Here is a 22,828-nt window from a genome sequence, read left to right as displayed (position 1 = left end):
CTAGTCTTGCTTTAAAGTGGCTACTAGCATAAACAGAGGAAAGAAAGAAGGGTGTTTTGTGATTTACCTGAACCACGGCATGAATCGCACGCGGTTCCTTAGAGACCACAGTGATGTTGTTCACTCCCGAGTTCCAGAGAATAAGGATCCCCCCAGATAGACCCACCGGGTCGACCACCTCGAACGAGTTAAAGGGAAGGTTGTCAATGATCTCCTCAACACCCGATTTGTGCACCTTGGTTTCAGTGAGCACCACAATTTCTGGGTTATGGTCGTGTAGCAGGTGGCGGATGTTGCGCTTGAAGCCCCTTTGCGCAATACCTCTAGCATTCCACAGGAGGATCGACATTCCGCACTTCATGAATGGTAATTTTGCTAGCTCCTTCTTGGACTCGTAGGACGCGTCGTTGTCGACTGTAATGTAGCGTCCCAGATAGTGGCTGTATTTCTGCAGGGTGTTGACCTTGACTTTCACTCCAGACATCTGAGTGGTTGTCCCTTTCTCCGTCCCCCAAGCACATTGGAGCTGGAGCTGAGTGGCCTCGCGAACCAGGTGAAACTACTTGACGTTGTTTGTTCTTGCCACGGACTGGCCAGCAGCCAGTCGCTTATAATCGACATTGCCTTTCTTTCTTGCAGAAGAACGGGTTCCGGGTCGGATAGTTGTTGCAATTCCCAGGGCATCACCAACCCCGAGTAGTTCGACTGGAACTCTCCGATCCACCACCTCAACAGAATTCCCAGTGGTTCGTTCATGAGTTTCACATCCTCCAGGGAAGGGATGTGCGTTGGAATCAGAACTCTGGGATCTGAAGATTTTGGAACATTTGGGCTACCTTTTCTGGCTCTAAAAGAATCTGGCGGATTAGACCTGGGGTTAGAGCATTCCAACTGCCCAAAATTCCCCGAGCAAAGAAAGTTTGAAGGTTGATCATAGTGGCTGGGGTGGTAAATTTTGGTTTGGTTCTTGTGATGATGTTCCTTTCTTGGACTGGTTTGACAATTACCGGGTTTGGCCGGAGTCGGGTTTGGATTCTCATCGGAGCTGGTTTTGGCGATTTTCTGGTTCGATTTTCCATTTTCTTGGTTTTGAATGAGAGGTTTTTTGTTTTTTGGGAAGGAGGTGTGATTGTTTGGCTGATTTGGTGAAGTTAAAAGGAAAGGTGGGGGGTTTAAGATTTGAAAAACGCCGGTTATGGGGGTAAGGGAGGGAGGTAAGGTGAGAAGACATCTGAGATGACTATTCGAATTTTGACGGCTTGGTTCAGAGAAGAGGTTGGGAAAAGAGAAAGAAAGATTTCTGGAAGATTTCTGAGCGGGGATATGGGTAGTCAAGTTACAAGGGGTAGTTTCCTCTTGTGGGTCCCCACTTTCTATTTCTTTTAACCGGAGAGTGTTGAACCTGTTTGTCGTATTCGACCTAGCTGGCAGTTTTGAAGCCAAGAGTTGGTCCCACTCTTCGCGGGATTTTGATCCACTGGGTAATCGGCTACCCCTGTTTTTCGAGGTTACAATTTGCCACGCAGCGATCTGCTGGCTTCCCTTTCGAGGTGAGTCACGTTCTCCGGACGGAGCGGCGATGTTGTTGGTGGCGGTGGTTGTAGTACCACTCACTGAAGGATCCGGCTGGAGAGATGAAGATCTTGCTCTCTGTTTTGCAGGTTGGGGGACTTTGTAAATTAGCGCCTGTTTGAGCGTTCCAATCCAAATGGCCTCTTTTCGATTTTTTGTATCATCGATCAGTACCAAGATTCTAGCCGCTCTTAGACTGTTCCTTCCAGTGTTGGTATCAGCCTTGATGAACGAACCAATTGTGTTTCCAATTTTGACAAGGACGCTTTCAGAGTGAAGTTCTACTGGTAATTCGGGTAATTCAACCCACAGGGGTATCATGTGAGACGGGGCGTTCGATGGTTTGAACCCCGACGTCCATTTGGAGACCGAAATGTAAGTTCCGTTGAGGAACCAGGGGCCAAGTTGTAAGACTCTGTCCAAGTCTTCGTGTAGCTTGAATTTGGTGATGAAAAAACCTTTCCCAATTGGGTAAGAGGATATGTTTGCTTTTGGCTTCCAAATTTTTGAAATGTTTTCAACATAAAAGTCTGTAGAGAAGGACTTTCCACATGGTTTTGAAATGATAGCTAGGTGCCAATTGTTGCACAGTGAGGTGTACTCTGCTTCTTCTAATGGAAAGAAAAGGTCTTTCTCGGCATTGAAGGAAGGAGGGGGGGCAGAATAAGCTATGGACTGTAAATTAGCAGACGGGGTATTCGAGGATTTTGTGAGGGCGTTTTTGAAGGATAAGGAGTTATCAGGGTGGGGGACAGAGGTTTGGTGGTTTCCGGAGGGAAGTAGATGGGAAGAATGGTGGGGGGAGGCAGGGTTGGGGATAGGAGGTTTGAGAAGGGGAGGGGTTTTAGTGGTGGTTGGAGGCTTTTGCTTGGATGGAAAGGGGGACTCTCTCTCTCTAGAACTCATAATGCAGTCTCTGGTCAAGGGTGACTTTAGAAATAGCTCTTATAAGAAGAACTTTGAACAACAAATTACAACCCCACTAAATTTATTCTACCTAATAATAAGGATCTTACAAAGATATCTCAACACCCCCCTTAAGTTGGAAAATGAGAGTGAAAAATGCCCAAAATTGACAGAAGATGAGGACCATGAATGAGAGTATTTGAAGGAGAATATATATTTTTATTATTTAAGTGGGGACATGAAAAAGAGAGAAATGATAAAATAATACAATGGGGTTTAAACTAAGAAAGAAAAATGATAAAATATAGTATAAAGTTAGCATACATAGAAGTGATGCATTTAAAAGAAGTGATGCAACTATAAAAAAAAAACCGGAGGGAATAGTTTATTTCCTATAGCCTTTTGAAGAAATCTTCTTGTTGAGTTGTTGTAGAAATATACTACTCCATCCGTCTCATATTATAGTTTCGTTTTCCTATTTTAGAGACCCAAAATGTTGTTCCTTTTTCTATTTTTGGATAATAAGTAAAGACTATTATACCCTCATTTTTTTAACTTTATTCATTATACTTCCAAAATTACCCTTGAATTTTCAATATGCTTTGTACTTTTTTCTACTTTATCTCTCTAACTTTTGTCTATAATTGTACTTTTTACCTTTTTTATGTACTTTATACATTTTTTCCTCTCTAACTTTTGTCTATAATTGTACTTTTCACTTTTTTTTTAAAAAAAAAATTTTATGTACTTCAATCACTTTATACTCCGATTCTTTAAATACCATGAAAAAAACACAAACAAGAACTATATATTGGGACAGAGGGAGTACATTCTATCCATCTATCTGCTATTGCATCACAAACAACATGGAAATATGCTTTGTTCATTAATAAAAGACCAAATTTTGGCTATATATAGAGCCTATTGATTGTCACAAAACAATTCAATTGCCTCTAGATAATGAACTCCTTACCTCAATAACAAACTCTTTAACAATTAATCACTTCACCACAATGTGATGGTAGCATTCAACATCAAGAACGGGATATCTTGTGATGTGTCTTTATTTACCAAAAAAATGAAGATTAACCTAAAAACACAAGCCAACCTATTAAAGTGCACCTAGTTCAACCTTGTAATCAAGCATGCTACCGAATCTAGGTAACAACAACTTACCCTTAAGGCTAGGCATTCAATAATATACCTGAGTGCCTTTAAGTGTCGAACAACTCTTTAAGCTGCCTCCCAATATTTAACATGTGGCTCCTGTTAGGAAATATTATACTACCTCCATTTCATATTTTTTAGAATTCTGGAATATTTTACATCTCATACCCCAAAGTTGCAAAAGAATATGAAACAGAGGTAGTACAACCATCCTTATGAGTCAGTGAGAATAATATTAATCATCGAATGTTTATCCCTACCTTAGAAAAAGTATATATATATATATATATATATATATATATATATATATATATATATATATATATATATATATATATATATATATATACCCTCATTCATATGTTTAATGTTTTTTAAAAATTGAATTAACTAAAAACGATGAATTATTGATCAATAAAACAAGTTTTATAATAATGTTTTCTTGCTCTGTCTAATGTGGTTGTGGTTTATTTGCAGAAATAAAAAGCTACTAGGCAACCGTAGTGTCATGGCATTTAATCTGTTTGGCTTTTCAAATCTTTAACACATCACTAGGTAAGCCTTATTTATTTTTCTTAATTTGGTGAAACATTACATTAATGTACTTTTAATAAGCCTCAACTTGTTTTATGAAATTAGATGTTTGTGTTATAAACATTATATTACATTAATGTCCTTTTAATTTGGTGAAACATTACATTAATGAAATTAGATGTTTGTGTTATAAGCCTTTGTTTTATAACTACTGTCAAATGAAAGTATTATATTAGCTACTACGCAACCATAGGGTAATTTTGTGTTCTTTTCTTAATTTTCGGATTGACCCATTATTATAAGCCTTTGTTTTATTTTCTTAAGTTAGATAGCAATTTAGGTTAATTTTCTAGTTGTTACTACTCTTTTTCTAGGCTAAAGCAACGTAATTGGGTATGATTTTCTTTCCTTTATCTTTACATGATGTATTTTCCTTCCGCATTGAGCTTAATGGTTATCATAGTTTTGATTACAACTACTTATATAGGTGGACAAATTTATAGAATTTGGACTAATTGGACTCATCGTATAACTCAACATGTTGGAGTCTCTGAATTTGGTCCTAGGTATCTTTTAAATGTCATTTAAGACTCTGTTATGTTACTTGGACTTTTCATTTCACCTCACGTACCCATGTCGGACTCTCGACACTAGGACATGGGTATGCGCCCGGACACTTCACTTTTAGTTCAAAATCATGGAATTTTTTCACAAAATAGCCGAGTCGGACGCTTGGACATGTACCCGTGTCGGACATGGGTGCCCGAGTCCAAGTAACATAGGTCTGTAGTGCCTTATAGATACCTCACAATCAACTTCACTACTAACAAGTATCAACTCCCATAGTCCCGTTGCATGTCCAATTTTTGGTCTGGTACAAACCATTTCGTATATTAAACTTCTTGAGGCATAAGTGACTTGTCAAGGGTGTACTAAGCATCACTCATATTAAATCTCTTTAAAGCACGTTTGATGTTTTCTGATTAAGATAATTGCAAAGCTTTATTATGCCTATCCCTTGTTTTATGCATTCCAAGAATCTTCTTTGCTAGACCCAAGTCCTTCATGTCAAAATCCTTTGATGATTTCCCCTTTAACCTTCTTATTTCATCCATATTCGAACCTGCTACTAACATACATAAAGTAGTAGATTGATATAAAAGGATTATCTCTTGATGCAGCAACAGTGGTCAACATTGCGCTTCTGGCCCTGTGCATAAATTTTTAAACTTTTTGTACCACGGGGCTTGTTTTAGGCCACACAAACTTTTCTTAAGTTTGCACGCATTATTTTCCATCCTATTTTCTAAGAAACCTTCTGGTTCATGCATGTATATTTTCTTCATCCAAATATCCATAAAGAAATGCATTCTTCACATCTAATTGTCTAAGATGAAGATCTTAAATGGTAAGAATACTCAACATTGTTCTAATGATATTACGTTTCAAGCAGGTGAAAAAATCTCATTGTAATCAACTCCTTTTTGTTTGAATCCTTTAACTACTAATTAAGCATTGTATCTCTTGGAACCATTGTGCTCTTTTTTCACTCGATATACCTATATGTTGCGAAGTGCCTTTTACCCATGGGTAACTCATTTGATTCTCGTGTCTGCCATGAAATTGAAGATTTCATCTCATCTTTCATTGCGAGCTCCCACTTGTTAGCATCACTGGCCTACATGCTTTATTATAGCATTCAAGTTCCCCTTCATCATTCAATAACAAGTAATTTATGTATATTTTGTTTGGCACATATAGACAAGTAGTCCTTCTTGTTGGTTATTCCTCTTTATTTGGTTAAAATTAAATTAACAATTAACATAATAAGAGAAAATTAATGAAAGGAATATAAGGGGAGGAAAAAAAGGATAGTAGTAAGAAAATACGGAGTAAGAAATAATCAATGACAAATTATTCCTCCTTGTTTGTTATTCCTTCTTATTTAAGAAAAATTAAATTAGCAATCAGCATAATAACAGAAAAAAGATGAGAGGAATTTAAGGGGAGGAAAAGAAGGAGAGTAATAAGAAAATAAGAAGCAATCAATGACAAATTATTTAACGATAATTTGCACCATTAGTTATTTAGTTATAGACCGATTATAAATATGTAATCAGATTAATTGTTAATGGAAATTCAGATAGAATTTATATCACATTGTTTTGATAAATGGAGAAACACATTTAAATTTGAGAGTATATCATCAAATGTTAGTTTATAGTTTATAAACACTTTGTGAGTCAACCTATTTTATTATATAGATATAGTTGTTATCTATTTTATTTATACACAAAGAGATAGTGAATATTATTTCGTTGCAAGATTATTTGTGATTCCTAACGGTCTGGTATCAGAGCCGGTTACATATATACCTGTATAAAAAAAAAAAAATGGAAGATTCAATGGGGTAAGCTTATCAGAATGATTAAATTGATGTCATCCAACTATTCTATGTGGAAGTCTCGAATAGAGGATATCCTTCATTGTAAGGATATGTATAAACCCATCGGGGAAAAAAATAAATGAAAGTAAAACCGAAGATGTACTCCATCCGTGTTTTTTTAAGTGTTACAATTACCAAATCCGGCCGTGTTTTAATAAGTGTTACACTTCCTTTTTTAGCAAAAAACTACATTAAAATATTATATCTCTCTTCTCTCATGGTCCCCACTCAAACCCACTACTACTTTTTTTTTGTATTATATCTCTGCTCTCACATTCATTACTTTTCAATAAATTATTAACCCCACTATCTTTCTTTTACAATTTTTTAATACTCCAACTACCCCACTTACCTCTTATTTTATTTAAGTCAATTAAATTGCCTAAAACTATGTGCCGGTCAAACTGTAACACTTTAAAAAAACACGGAGGGAGTATGAAAATTGGAGAATCGAAAGGCAGTTGGATTAATACGACAACATATTTATCAAAGCATTTTCAAACATGTTGCTAATGATACCAATGCCTACAAGCCTTGAGTCAATGTATGAGAGGAAGACAACTTTAAATAAAGCTACATTGGTAAGAAGGCTAAATGTTAGCATGATAATTGAAGATGAAGTCCAAGCTTTATTACTCCTTAGCTCATTACCCGATAGTCGGGAAACTCTTGTTATCTCGTTGAGCAATTGGGCTCCAAATGGTAAACTTCCCCTTGATATGGTGAAAGATAGCTTGTTCAATGAAGAAGCTAGAAGGAAAGAATTTTCCTCCACAAATTATAAAACAGAAGCAGACATTGTTGAAAGTCGAAGGAGACTAATGTTTAGAGGATCCTAAAGTCAAGATAAATCAAGAGGCAGATCGAAATCCGCGAAGAGGTTCACTTGCTTTTATTTTCGTAAGGCAGGATATAAGCAAAATGAATGTCGAATATGGAAGAGGGACATGAGATTAATGAATGACAAGAGTAGTGATAATGAAGACAAAAAATGTCACGGCTACATCAGTTGGTGACGATGTTTATTTTGCAAGCAATGATTCATGTTATAACCTTACAAATGAAGATTGTAGCTGGGTGATTGATACAAGTGCTTCATATCTCTAACTGTAAATAAAGATTACTTCACATCTTACACTAACTGGCTTCATAAGAATGGGAAATTATGGATCTTCCAAAATTATTGGTATTGGTAGGGTGCAAGCTAACAGTATGCGATGTCACATGTTCCAAATATTCAGCTGACTGGTAAACTTTGACGATGAAGGGTATTCTAATGGAAAGTGGGAGTTATCGAGAGGTTCGATAATTATTGCTAATGGAAAGATGCAACAAACCCCTTATGTCACAAACGAGAAGCTCTACACACAATTGAATGTTGGTGAAGAATGTTCTACTGAGCTATGGCATAAGCAGCTCGGACATATGAGTGAGAAGGGATTGCAAATCCTTACTTTAAAGAAACTCCTTCCTTAGAACTTTAGAAGGATGTTCATTTGAAATCTTGTGTTGAGCTGGAAAGAGTTTCATGTCGAATAAATCTACCATCTAGAAGACCACGTATTCTAGATAGATTTGATTCACACAGATGTATGTTTTATGGCAGAAAAATCTTTTGGTGGGGCATCTTATTTTGTCACATTTATTGATTACCATTTTAGGAAAGTGTAGGTTTTGTCTTTTAAAAAGTAAAGGCCAAGTCCTTAATGTATTCGAGCGATTTCATGCAAAAGTTGAGAGAGAAATGAGCATGAAAATAAAATTACGTAATGGTGGTGAGTATAGAAGTCCATTTGAGGAATACTGTAAGAAGTATGGGATAAGCTTGAGAAAATTGTCTCAAAAATGCTTCAACGAAATGGTATTACAATCACTGAAAGAGTTTGTTCACTGAAAGAGTTCGTTTAATATTGTCTCACGCAAAGTTACCCAAATCATTTTGGGGGGAGGTAGTTAAAAATGAAGTTCATTTCATCAATCTTTTTCCTTCAGTTCCACTTGATGGTGAAGTTCCACACCACAAATAGGGAGAAAAGTAAATTATGAAAATTTAAAGGTGTTTAGATGTAGAGCCTTTGTTCATATCCCGAGGGATAAGAGATCAAAACTTGATAGCAAGACAAAAACAATGTATTTTTCTTGGTTATCCTGAAGGTGAGTTTGGTTATAGGTTATGGAGTCTTGCAAATAGAAAGATTGTGTGAAATAAAGATGGCATCTTCTTTGAATATCAAACCATTGAAGACATACAAACAATTAGGAAAGTCTATAACATCTCGTGAAGAATTGCCTATGATTATGAATCCAGTTCCTTCCCCAGGTGTGGTTGATGATCACGGGGGAAGAAGAAAATTAAAAAGACCATCCTCACAACATTGCCGATTATGATGATAATCATGAGAATGTGGAACAGATAACACAAGGAAATCAACCACTACCACTAGAGTGACTATCAATTGCTTACTGAAGGTAGAGAGCCAGAGTCTTATGAAGAGACTCAAAGTGATATTCACCAAAAAGAGTGGATTGAAGCCATGTAAGACGAGATAAAATCCTTTCTTGAGAATCACGCATTTGATTTGGTACAATAACAAAAGGGTCGACGAGCACTGAAGAATAAATGGGTATTCAGATTGAAGACCGAAGACTGAAGAAAATAATTCGCAACCAAGATACAAAGCAAGGCCGGTTGTGAAGGGGTTCTAGAAGAAAGGTATCAACTTTGAAGAAATATTCTCACCAGTGGTGAAAATGTCATTAATACAAGTTGCTCTCAGCATAGAAGCATGCATGGGTTTAGAAATTGACCAATTAGATGTGAAAACATCCTTTCTACATGGTGATTTAGAAAAAGAAATATACATGGAACAACCCAAGGGATTTATGGAAAAGAGCACATGGTATGTTGTTTGAATAAGAGCTTCTATGGTTTAAAGCAAGCTCCGCGTCAATGGTATCGAAAATTTGAATCCTTTATGAAGGATCATAAGTATCACAAGACGACATTAGATCATTGGGTGTTCATCAAAAGATTTGCAGAGGGAGATTTTATTACGTTACTCCTCTATGTTGATGATATGTTAATTATTAATTGTGATACTAATAAAATCACCAACTTGAAAAAGGTGATGAATAAGGTCTTTGCCATGAAAGACTTAGGACCAGCAAAACAGATACTAGGCATAAAAATCTCCATGCCAGGAAAATAAGAAGCTATGGTTATCACAAAAAAGATATATTGATAAGTTACTCGAGAGGTTTAACATGTATATGGCTAAACCAGTAAGTTCTCCGCATGCAATTCATTTTAAGTTGAGTTCTCAATAAAGTCCTAAGAGTAAGAAAGAAAGAGAAGAGATAAATAAAGTTCCTTATTCGTTTGCAGTTGGTAGTTTGATGTATGCTATGGTCTGTAAGAGACTAGACATTGCCTATTCAGTAGGTGTTACCAGTAGGTTCTTCTCGAATCCAGAAAAAGAACATTAGGACGTTGTAAAATAGATTTTAAGATATCTACGGGCCACATAAAAAATATGCTTATGTTTTGGTCAAGGAGATCCTGTGTGAAAAGGATACATAGATGCAGATATCTTGCGAAAGTCATTATCAGGTTATATGATGACTTTTGCAGGTGGAGCTATATCATGGCAGTCAAGGTTACAAAAATGTGTTGCATTATCGACAACAGAAACCGAGTATATTGTTGTGACAGAAGCTTGTAAAGAGATATTGTGGATGAGGAATTTCCCACAAGAGTTAGGAATTAAACAAGATAAGTTTACACTATACTGTGATAGCCAAAGTGCTATTCTTCTAGCGAAAAATCCTATCTTCCATGCCCGTTCCAAACATATAGGCGTAAGGTATCAATGGATACACGAAAGTTGTTGCATTTGGAAAAGATCCATACTGATAACAATGGGTTAGATATGATGACAAAGATATTAACCATGCAAAAGCTTCATGTTTTCAAGATAAAACGGGTCTATCAATAATCTCCTAATAAGTCGGAAGGGGGAGATTTGTTGGTTACTCCTCCTTATTTGGAAAAGATTAAATTAGCAATCAACATAGTAAGAGAAAAAGAATGAGACGAATATAAAGGGAGGAAAAGAAGGAGAGTAGTAAGAAATAATCAATGGCAAATTATTTAACGATAATTTTTACCATTAGTTATGTAGTTATAAACCGATTATAAATATGTAATCAGATTAATTGTTAATGAAAATTTAGATAGAATTTGTATAACATTGTTTTGGCAAATAGAGAAACACATTTAAGTTTGAGAGTACACCATCGAATATTAGTCTATAGTTTATAAACACTTTGTGAGTTAATCTACTTTATTATATAGATATAATTGCTATCTATTTTGTTAGAAACACATTTAAGTTTGAGAGTATACCATCGAATATTAATTTAGTTTATAAACGCTTTGTGAGTTAATCTATTTTATTATATATATATATAATTGCTATCTATTTTATTTATTCACAAAGGGGAAATGAATATTATTTTCACTGCAATATTATCTGTGATCTTTCCCTAACACTTCTCTATACTAGTGTAGGATGAGAAGGTTGTGGCATTTTGGACTGTGGCGTATTGTTTTGTCAAGGTTTTCTTGTACTTGTCTATTTTATCGTACTGTTTGAGAAATAATCTTCATATACAAACATCAAATCACTCTTAGTCGCTAGTTTTAGTTGTGTCTATCCTTGTACATGATTTTCATTAAAGAACATATCTCTAGTATGAATCACCTCTTTATTTTCATAATCCCATATTCGATATCCAAACTCATCCTGTCATCCCCATCATAGCTAATGAAAGTACATTTCTTAGTTTAAGATTAAGCTTAACCCTGCCTTCATTAGTAATGTGCACATATGCTACAAAACCAAAGATCCTTAACACTATGTTTGGATTGAAGGAAATGGAGGGAAAGAAAGGGAAGAGAAATGGAGGGATAGATTATCTTTCATTTAGATAACAAATGAGGAAAAAAGAGAATTGGAGGGGGGAGAAATTGAGGGATTAAATTATAAGAAATTAATCTCTCCAATTATGAAGAGATTTTGATGGAAAACTCATGTGGCCAATGCCACAATTTGGATTTTTCATTTCCTGCTATAATCGAAACGGTAGAAACGCCCTTACTGTCATGCAAAAAAAACTACTCTTTTTACCATGAACAATTGTAATTAGTCCCTTTGAAATCTTCCAATTGTCATCTTGGAAGTTTGTAGTGTAGCCTTTCCGAGCCTACTACCTAACTGATATTTAGTTCTTTCTTTAGTCAGGAATATGCCTTACATCCTTCAGCCATTTAACTTAATTTTCATTACACCTTTACCAATAATATAACAAGGTTGGTCATCTTCGAGGTATACTTTTCCTGGTTCAAGGACATACCTTTTGAAGAAAATCTTTCTTCAAAGTAGCGTGAAATGATGCTCTAGAATCTACCACCCAAGATTCTTCCATGCTCTCTAAAGAACATGTCAACCCATTATCTACTTCTACAAAAGAAGCAACATTTGCCTCTCCCTATACTTCTTGGTTTTTCGGTGCAATCTGCACTTATTTTCATAATGCCTTTCTTTCCACAGTTACAACACTCGATATTCTTCGAGTTCATGGAATTATTGTGATTCCTTGATTTTGATCTCCTGATTTACTTTAATAGCTTGATCTTCCACGTTCATTGTTTCTTTTGTTTGACGTTTCTTCTTCTTGACTCTGTATGTCAAATTAAAGAGGATGAAGATTCACTTGACTATCTCTGTGAGATCTCTTCACTAAGAACCATATCGCGAACGTAGTCAAATTAACATTCAGGTCGGGTCATTTCGGGTTTCAAGTAAGACTTGGGTATCGGGCGAGTTTGGGTCAGGTCAATTTCAGGTCGAATATGTTCGGGTCAGACCATTTTCGGGTCAAGTATGTTCGGGACATATTCAAGTGAGGTCAAAATCAGGTGGGGTCATTTTAAGGTTGTTCCATTTGTGGATCAAACTCAAATCGATAATTTTATATTTTGTTATTGTTATAATAAGAAGGAAATTTTGGATTTTAACACCACACAAAAACCCAAAACTGGTTTTTAACACCCCTATAAAAAAAATTATTTTAAGACCAGACAAATTAAAAAAAAAAAAAAAGGATTTTACCACCGCTTAACTGATTCCGTTTAGAAATCCATTTAGTGGGGCCATAAAGCCAAGTGTCGCTTTATTATTGGGGGAAATTTTTTTTTAAAAAAAAACCTAAAATTACCCCAGCCCCATCACTGCCCTCCCTGAACCCACCACCAGCGACGCATCCGCACCCCGCACTCACCTGAACCCTCCCCCTCCCTTTCCCGCAATAGTTTCGCCCCCAAAAATCTCCAAAACCCTCTTTCCCCAAAACGACCACGAATCTGGCCACAAAGCCAGTTAAGGCCACTCAGCCCCAAAATCGGCCGATTTCGGCTATTTGTGGCCGGATTCGTGACCGTTTTGGGGGAGGAGGGTTTTGGGTTTGGTGGTTTTTAAGGGCGAAACGGTTGTGGGAATGGGAGAGGGAGGGTTCAGGTAGGTTGGGGGTGCGGGTGCGTCGCCGGTGGTGGGTTGGGGGAGGCCGGTGGTGGCGCGGTGGTGGTCGGGTTGGGTCAATTTCGGGTTTCGAGTCATTTTTCGGGTCAACATTTTTAGGTTAATTCAGGTCATGGGTTGGGTCATCGGGTCAAGGTCAGGATTACGTATCCTAATGAATTGTGAGGCCTATAATTTTTTTCCTTTTTATTTGTAGTGATCTTAACATTAGTGCCATAAACAAAAGAACCAAGTATCCCACTAACTAAATCATGCTAGTAGTTGTTAATGCCACTAGTAGTAATGTTGGCTTACAAAGTGGTGTTTTCCACTAAGAATTTGACCAAAAGTTATTATTTATTTGTAAGCATCTTTAACAATCAATTCATATTGCTCATGGATTTAATTGATTTGAAATTTAAACAAATCATGTAAACCAGGATCCTCTAAGTAGGTATTGTTATTATTAACCGTTCATTGATGCTCGTGACTTCTAATAAATTTGCATTGTATTTGAAATTAAATTGCTCCTATCGTGATTTCAGCTTATTCATCACAAATGTATAGCATGTTTAGTTTTAGTGTGATGTCTATCATATTCATTTCGAAATGGAGCGAATTTGTTGTGGAGATTGAGTTCTTTACACATGGTTCTCCTGTTTGTATGTTTCATCTTTCTGGATTAATTTTATGCTCTCCAATAATCATTCAATGTTACCGACACCCTTTGAGGCTGATTGTAAACCTTTATTCTAGCAAGTATTTTTAAATGCTAATGCTTGTTTAATAAATGGAAGTTACCACTAAAATAGAAAAGGGAAAAAAAACATGCTTGTATATAGATTTTTACAGCACTTGAGTTGCAAGATGAATTCAAACCTAACTATGGCTTAGTATCTATTTCTTTTTTTCTTAAGCATCGTTTTAAGAACAGTGCAACTGCAACTAGTGAAAGAACTATAGCTGAGGCCACTGTGATCCATAACCAAATTGATCGCTTCTGCTCATGAGTATGACAGATTGAAAAGTTTTTATAAGATGGATCTGTATGTGATTCAACACAAAGCCTTGGATTACCAGAGAAGCTTTCTCCCAAGCTTCCTGTCATTAGTGAGAGAGGAATAGGACCAGAAAGATGATTATATGATAAATTGATAGTGCTGGGAAGTAGTTTAGATAGGTTCTCAGGAATGTTTCCTGTCAACTGGTTATTAGATAAATCGAGAATGCTTAGTGATTTCAGCTGGGACAATGATTCAGGGATAGAGAATGTGAAATTGTTATGTTGTAGCAACAAGAGATCCAACTTTTTGAGGGTGCTAAGCTCAGAAGGTATAGGGCCAGATATTAAATTGTTGCTTAGATCAATCTTCACTAGATTGACAGCTCCAGAGATCTCAGAAGGAAGAAATTCTGATATTTTGTTGTTTTGAATGAAGAATTCTGACATATTCTTTGCATTTGCGATTTCTCTAGGTATAGTTCCAGTCACTTGATTGTCAGCAATATCAATGATATTTGCATTAGGGAGACTGAAAATTCCTTCAGGCACCACGCCAACCAATCGGTTGTTGCTAACACGAAAACGTACAAGTGATGTGCAGTCCGCATAGCTTTGAGGTATCTCACCTGTGAACATATTGGAAAGAGCAAGAAAGTACAGCAGTTTACCTCCTCTGCAGACATTTGGTGGCAGTTCGCTGGAGAATTGATTCTCTGACAAGTCTATAGCAATCATGGCTGATGAAATCCCCAGATTTTGGGGAATTTTGCCTGTCAGAAAGTTCTGGTAGACAGATAATGTGGTCAACGCTGTTGAGTCCCCAAGAGCCGTTGGAATCTCTCCTGTGAGGCTGTTATTATAAAGCTGCAAGATTTTAAGTTTGGGAAGGCGGCATATTGATTCTGGAATTCTTCCTGTCAGTAAATTTACTGACATATCCAACCCTGTAAGCTCTGTTAGATTTCCTACCTCTTCAGGTATTTTTCCACTGAGCTGATTATAGTAAAGCATGAGATACTTCAGGTTCTTCAGCATTCCTAACTCTGGAGGAATTTGACCCTTCAGAAAGTTCCCACTTAGCTCGAGATCTACAAGGGATGTCATGTTGCCTATGGATGGGAGAATGCTTCCTTGAAGTATTGTTGTTGACAGGACTAATGTTTGTAGCCTTGTCAACTGAGTGATATTCTCTGGAAGTTCCCAAGGATTGAAATTATCATTCATGTTGAAGTTTACCACCTCAAGCTCAGTGAGGTTTGTAATCGACAGTGGGAAGTCTCCACTGAATTTATTCATAGACAAGTCCAGCACCCGGAGTGATTTCATGCTGGAAAAATCTGGTAGCCTCCCACTAAGCAATAAATCACTCATGGCTAGAACTTTCAGAACGGAGCAATTGGTGATTCCATGTGGAAACCTGCCAGTGATGTCATTTCCGCTTATATTAAGAACTTGCAGCTCTGGTAGGTAAGAGCATACATCCGGAGGAAGCGATCCTTTTAGTGATTGCCTTGCAAGGTTCATCGCTATAACTTGGTCTTGACTATTACAGACTAAGCCAGTGTAATTGCAGTATGAGCTCTCTCCCTTGGCAGTCCATTCAGACAAGGTACTGCCTGAGAAAGCGGTTTTCATGAGGCTGAAATACTCTGATTGCTTATCAGTTTTGGCGCCGGGACAGTTGATGAGTGAAAGTAATAATACGAAAGACGACAAGCGGAACTTAGATTGAAAGGCCATGGTGAGATTATAGAGAATTGTATTATTTTTACTGTGTTTGCGTAATTGCATGTGAAGAGACATGCTCTACCTGATACAAAGCACAGGTGATAATCCTTGCTATTCATAGGCTCATACAGATAGCATAAAGAAGGTTTATGCTTTGCCCACTAAAACTTGTAGGGCAAAAAATGTTTATTGATTGGTTAATCAAACTTTATATGTGACATTATCTCCCACTTTGGAGGATTTTGTTTTTATATTTTGGACCCAGGTTGCTTTTCAGTGTAATCAATGGACCAATTGAAAACTGCAGAAAGCAAAAAGAAAGGGGTAAGCATTTTTTGCCTTTTTTTTTTTTGTCATGGAAAGAGGAAGGCTTTTTTTGGTTTAACGGTCTGTGATTAAGAGCTAATAAAGCCGAGCCTAATACTCCTTTCGTTCCTTTTTGTTGGTCTCACCGATTCCACACCTGGTCTAACTATACCTCGCTCACCGTTTCCCAAAAATCACAAACAAGCTCATTCTGACCCTAATTGGAATGATGCAATGCGTGATAAATATAGTGTTTTAATTTAAACGAGGACATGTGAATTGGTTCCTAGGCCATCAATGGTGAATTATGTTAATTGCATGTTGTTTAAACATATACTGAATGTTAATGGTGATCTAAATTGAGATATAGCATGTTTAGTATGTGTTTTAGGTCTTAGGTTGAAGGTATTGATTGTGATGAAACATTTAATCAGTTGTCTAACCGGTCACTATTCAGAGTGTTGACTTTGGCCATGGCTCGTAAGTGGTTTACAAACCAACATGAAATTGAGACTCCGAAAAAATTCAATGATGACACTACTAGTTTTTGCTTTTACTTAACACCTTTGACAGAATGGTTGTCACACAACTCAATTAACGCACAACTATAACCCTACAGGTGATAGAAAACAAGGAAAGGATGTGTATACCTTTCAATACTACGCCTAGAAATCATTAATATTTAGACGGTGTTGACTTTGGCCCTGGCTCATAAGTGGTCTATTCACCAACATGAAAATGAGGAACTTTAAAAAAAAAAAAAAAAAAAAAAAAAAAAAAAAAAAAAAAATCATATCAAGACACCACCAGTTTCCGCTTTTACTTAATCCCTTGAATAGCATGATTATCACACTACTCTAATTGATGCACGACAATAAGCCAACAAGTAAAAGAAAACAAAGGAAGTATGTGTATACCTTTCAATCCTACCCTTAGAAATCTTTTTGTTATTACTTGGGTTTACACACACAATATTAAATTATCAATATATCAACCCATCCATTCGTACGAAAAGTACGCAAGCAACATTGCATGTCTTATTTTAATCTCAACACTTAATAGTTCCATGCTTCTCCATATCCCACTTTCATCTTCTTGAAGTTTCTTCCTATTCTAATAATGTCCAATTTTACAACAATTGACTCAATATTATCTCATTCTTGATCTATACCTTAGTTTATATCATATAGCTAACGATATTTTTACGTTAGGAGACATTGAATGTGTAGTTTAATTAGTTACCTTTAAGATAGTTCTTTGGCAATAAAATGGAGAAGATGAAGCTGTATCGTAACTCCACAATTGGTTGTTGCTTGTTGGCTGCTCTTGAGGAACTAGTTCATGGAAATTCCATTTCCAAGGAATTCGCACTTAAAGTTGTCAATCAATTTGATAAGGTACGTGTTCGAACCCAAAAATTGAAATCTCTGCTATCTGTTTGTTCATTATTTCTATTTTTCGCTCTTTTGCAATGTGTTTTGATTTACTGAGTTAATTTATACTCCATACTTTGTATTAGTCTATGTTGGAAGCTTTTCAAACTGAACAAGTTCCGGAGCACAATTTGATCACCTTCAAGGTATAGTTTTGTACTTTTAGTTAATGGTGTCTTTTTTATTTTGCTCCATTTATTGTATATATTACTTATTATGTACTAATCCAGCTCGTGTTGCTAAATACTAATGTCTGCTACATAGGCTTCTTTTCCGTTTTGTTAAATTATATTACTTACATGTGTATCTTATAATGAAGTTCATTTACAAATGACTAGGAGTCTTTAAATTGATCAAAATTGTTTTGCTTACATATAACATACTACTCTGATCTAATCCAATTTCGATCTTTCATACAATTGTTTCAATCGTATAGCTAAAACTTGAAACATTAATTCTCAAAAATTGTTTCAATTTGATTTTGTCTGAATAAAAATGATAGGGAAAATTGCAGCAATACAAGTTCATCGATTCTTGTTGGACCTTTGATTTACTGAATGCTGTAATTTCAGCACGAGGAAAGGGGATATGGTTTAAGGTTGAAGGAAATCTGCGAATAATGGCATTCAATGGAAAGCTTGTCAACAAAAGAATTCGTTGTTAGTAATTTATTTCTCTGTAGCTGTAGTATTCATTTTGAATGTAATGGTATAGAAGAGTTGTATAATTCAAGGAGCTCTAAGCCTTTAACTGTGTAAGATAAATTGGATTAATACAGTCTTCTAAGTGCTTTCAGTAGATGAATGTTAATATGTGAAAAACAAAAAAAATTATGCTCTTGTAATGCGTTCACTTTAATGATATAAAGTCCTATAAGATTAGTTGCTTGTACCATTGTTAGTGATACATGTATAACAATAGAAATTGGATCGGAATCATTAAATATTGAGGGTTGAATCACAATAGTACAGGAATGTTTTTATTCAACAACATTTTAGTCAATTGAGACAGTAAATGTTTGCATCTGCAATACTTTACAAACACAAGTATTTTCATCTTTCAATTTTTCGAGCATCAACTATGTGTGAAGCATCAAAATTCAATAATCTACCAAGAGTTGGGTGTAGAGAATGGTTTTAGAAGAATGATTTAATCTTGTTAGGTTAGTGTGGCCCAAATTCCATAGCCCAACTCATTATATGTCAAGGTTTCTCAAGATTTCTAGAAAACTCTAAAAGCATTGAGAAATTGACAAAGAATGTGGAAGAATCTAGAATTTGGTGATTTTCATGACAATTCTAGATTTATGTGGAGAATTTGAAGAGATTATGTGTAGAAAATTCCACACACTTCTTCCACCTCTGTACATCACCTATAAATATAAGGTGTCATTTGGAGCATGTATTCACCTACATCCTCCTCTAATATTCCGATACCTTTATACACTCTATGATATCTACCTATACTTGGAGAGTATTTACTTACAAATGCCGCTCTCTAAGATATCTACCATGATATGAGTTTTTACCTACACACAATTTCCCTAATCCACTATTCTTAATTTGTATTACTCCTTTGAGAGTTCCTATAGTGAGAGTTTTCTTGTAATACTCACCCTTTTAAGGGTTATTGTACTCTCCTATTTTCACTACTTATCTTGCTTTTATCTTTCTTTTAATTATCTAATCAATCTCTACATCTTTAATTTGCTTTTGCACTCACCAACCCTAACAAATCTAGTAAATAGTAAGTAGTTGTGTTTGTTTTCTGCAGCTATTGAGGTCATAGAGATGTATAATTAAAAGTTTTTTGATACCAAAAACGCACTAATTACTTAATTAGAACTACTAGAGGCAGCTTGCATCCAAGATGAACACAACAATTCATATAAATGGGCGTATAAGCTAAGCCCATGTATAGTGTCTGCAATGATGGAAAGTGGATGGACCAACTTTGAATGTACCTAATAATATAGTGTTTATGCTATAAACTTTCATCCTTTGGATTGGGCTATAAAAAGCAAACCAAGTATGGGCCATTTTGTAGGTTAGGTTAGGCAACATAAATAGGAAGTACACTTTTTGGCAAAACAACCCACTAATATCCCGTCTATAGAAGTATAGAGAAATTATTGATTGTGATGCAACGGCTCAGCCCAACTTAGTGTAACTATAACATTGTTTTTTGTGGCAAATTTTAAGATGCACTGTGGTGCACCTAAAAATAGGTGCACCACGCCTATACTTTTGAACAATTAGTAGAAAAATATGAACAATTACAAATTTTGAACATGTAGTAAAAACATCTGAACATCGCAAATTTTGAACATTTAGTTAAAAAAATTTGAACAATTGCAATGCATCATGCCTATACTTTTGAACATTTAGTAAAAAAATCTGAACAATCGAGAATTTTGAACATTTAGTTTAAAAAATCTGAACATTGCCATTTTTGAACATTTAGTAAAAAAATCTGAACAATCGCAATGCAACACGCCTATAATTTTGAACTTTTAGTAAAAAAATATGAACAATAACAAAATTTGAACATTTAGTAAAAAAAATCGTAACAGTCGCAAATTTTGAATTATTTCGAGTCGGACAAATTTTGAACTAACTCGTAATAATTCAATAGTTTTGTAATATAAACTGAACATTTAATGTATACAAAATGAACATTTCTTAATAAAATATGAATATAAAAATTGCATGTTTATGTTCAATTATTATGACGTGTTCATATTTTTTTTACTAAATGTTCATTTTTTTGTAAAATGTTCAATATTTCTTACTAAATGTTCAAAAGTATAGTCGTGGTGCACCTATTTCTAGGTGCACCATGGTGCAAATAACACTAATTGGTTAGCGTAGCTTAGCCACTTCAACAATACTAATAAGTTTACTTTTCTATTACTTAGTAGTAGTATTTATTTACCAAAACCTATCTATTGTTTTTTTTTTTTTTTTTTTTTTTTTTTTTTTTTTTTTTGCAACTAACGTTTAATAGATACACATACATAAGAAGCTATTGTGGTCTGATGTGAACGTAGATAGAAAGGGAACGCATGTCGAGAGAGTGAGTAATCATAGAATTATCAAATTCTAATGTTCCCGTCAAAAAAAAAAAAAAAAAAATCTAATGTTATAATTATTTCGAAAATTTAATAACAAGACAAAATATGTTACGAGTAATATCTAGTAACAGTACAAGTAGTATTTTGGGAAAGTGAGTCCCTCACCCTATCTTTGCCGCCTAATTATTGTATGTGTATCTAAAAAAATCTTATGTACTCGTAGCAATAAACAATCTTTGCATGGACATAATTTTTGGAATTTGACACAAACTTGACTTGAGAATGGCAGGTTGGGCAATCATTCTATAATAATAATGAACATAGCATCTATTGCCTCCGTTTTTTTAGTTGACACCGTTCAACTTTAACACCATTCACAAATTATTCTTTGATTCGCTTGTTAAAAACATGTGTTGGCAAAAATGATGATAAAAAGATGTCAACTAAAAAAACAGAGGTAGTATATATTGCTACAGGGCACATTAGTGCGCGCAACAGAAGGATTAATTGGTCGTATTTGGTTATCGTTAAGAAAGATTGACATGAGCTCGATATAACACGATTTTCTTTTTTAGTACGACCTAACAGAGAACTAGGCCACTGTTACGGCCCAACTCCCTCCCATCTCTACTTTTCTCAATGAGCACATAAGGTAAACCTGTGTCGAGAGAACTTGTACGTGTTGATTTGTGGGATCAATTAATCAATTATTGGTTCTAGATACACATTGCGTGACAATGAGTTCGACCCCTATTAGGATATAGGGTGAATTATATTAGTAGTACAAGAATCTAGCTACCGTTATAAAATATAAAAGTCTAGCTACTATTATATGATAAGAATGTAGCTTCTATTAAACTTACAGCTGAACGATCCATCCATGCATACGCAATCAACAAAAATGTGTGTCTTAAGATAAGCATACTACGTAAAATAACACAAGTTCTTTAATTATGAAGAATTCAGAAAAACAATGTTCTGCTATTAAGAATTCAGTATCATAGATAAATATAGGGCAATTTACTATTTATACATAAATTGTACCAATGGAGAAGTATGTAGGATAGGGCTTGTAGCAAAGATTGAGATCGACCCTATGTAGAATAGATCGTAAGTTTGTATCATAATTTCCTTGTTTAATATTATAATCGTCTTGTTAATTGTGACTCATTTGGATCGATAAGTAAAATAATAGCCTTGTGACTTATTCATTCGAACCAAAAAAGAAAATTATTCATCAAGGATAACAAGAATTAAGACGATTTTATCATTGTACTTGATCTTACTTAAATTGATATAAGCAAACTCATTGTTTCATGTACTTGATGATATTGATGTGACACTATATACTCCTAGCTAGATCAAGTATATGTAAGCATCTAGTACTACTTTATGTGTGAAAGATGTAAAATTCTTTGAATATTTATAGCTCTAACAATCCATGTGACTCTTCTCAAAGGAAAGCCATCCATTTTAACAGTAATGCTCTATATCACAAGCAGTGATTTGATACCAAACTCTTTTAGTCTAATCAATTTGCTTTCTCTTTCACTTTCTTTTTTTACCTCTCTTTTAATGGTTCCTTAAGATATCAATGTCTCTTGCAACTGTTACAACTCTTAAATGCTGTTGCTAGAGTTTTGGTATCAATGCTTTGAATTATTTTATATGAATTGGAAACATATGTATAAGCTCAATGATTTTTATAAGTCATACTCAAGTAGATATAGTGCATTGATGGATAATAATGTTTGAGACATTCATAATAATTACACCTTTGACTGAGGAATATAATATTATAAGTTGTATAATGCCCCTACTGGGGCTATATGACATGAATTTGATCACATCAATTGGAAAAAATATCGCAATTTATTAACCTAGCTATCAAAACTAATTTGTATTCGATTACTTAATCTCAATCATTTTATTCAAATCTAATATAAATCTCAATTAATTTGATCGTTTATCTGAAGCAAACATATAATTCATCAGTCAATACCTAAGAGCATAGTCATATTGGAACTTGACCAAACAAAACTTGATCCGAATGATTGTTGTCTACCCTAGCCAAAAAAAAAA

At 35.1% G+C, this 22,828-nt stretch overlaps 2 protein-coding genes across 7 annotated transcripts in view; one reads left to right on the top strand and one right to left on the bottom strand.

Moving 5' to 3' along the window:
• The window catches only part of LOC145638924 (transcription initiation factor IIA subunit 2-like), a 28,054-nt gene extending 9,589 nt beyond the window's left edge, over positions 1-18,465 (top strand). For 2 of the 6 annotated variants that reach the window (XR_014114742.1, XM_081689988.1), the window contains 4 exons: positions 4,123-4,200; positions 17,452-17,637; positions 17,760-17,819; positions 18,176-18,465. Coding sequence is in view for 5 of the 6 variants with exons in the window: in XM_081689988.1 (XP_081546114.1) it covers positions 17,509-17,637; positions 17,760-17,819; positions 18,176-18,337 (351 nt within the window). In the remaining variant the exon portion in view is untranslated. Of the gene's footprint in view, positions 1-4,122; positions 4,201-16,002; positions 17,638-17,759; positions 17,820-18,175 lie in introns of those variants that run through there. The other 4 variants (XM_081689990.1, XM_081689989.1, XM_081689993.1 and 1 more) reach the window with 3 other exon arrangements.
• Positions 14,015-15,997, bottom strand: LOC145638923 (uncharacterized). Its single transcript, XM_081689987.1, has one exon. It carries the CDS (start codon positions 15,995-15,997, stop codon positions 14,087-14,089), a length of 1,911 nt encoding a protein of 636 aa, XP_081546113.1. The 3' UTR covers positions 14,015-14,086.
• Positions 18,466-22,828: the final 4,363 nt, after the last annotated feature.

This window comes from Chenopodium album, chromosome 7 (genome assembly GCF_948465745.1).
Source record: "Chenopodium album chromosome 7, dcCheAlbu1.1, whole genome shotgun sequence".
Taxonomy (NCBI): domain Eukaryota; kingdom Viridiplantae; phylum Streptophyta; class Magnoliopsida; order Caryophyllales; family Amaranthaceae; genus Chenopodium; species Chenopodium album.
The sequence above is the reverse complement of the archived record's forward strand: the minus strand, read 5'-3'. Positions and strand labels throughout refer to the sequence as shown.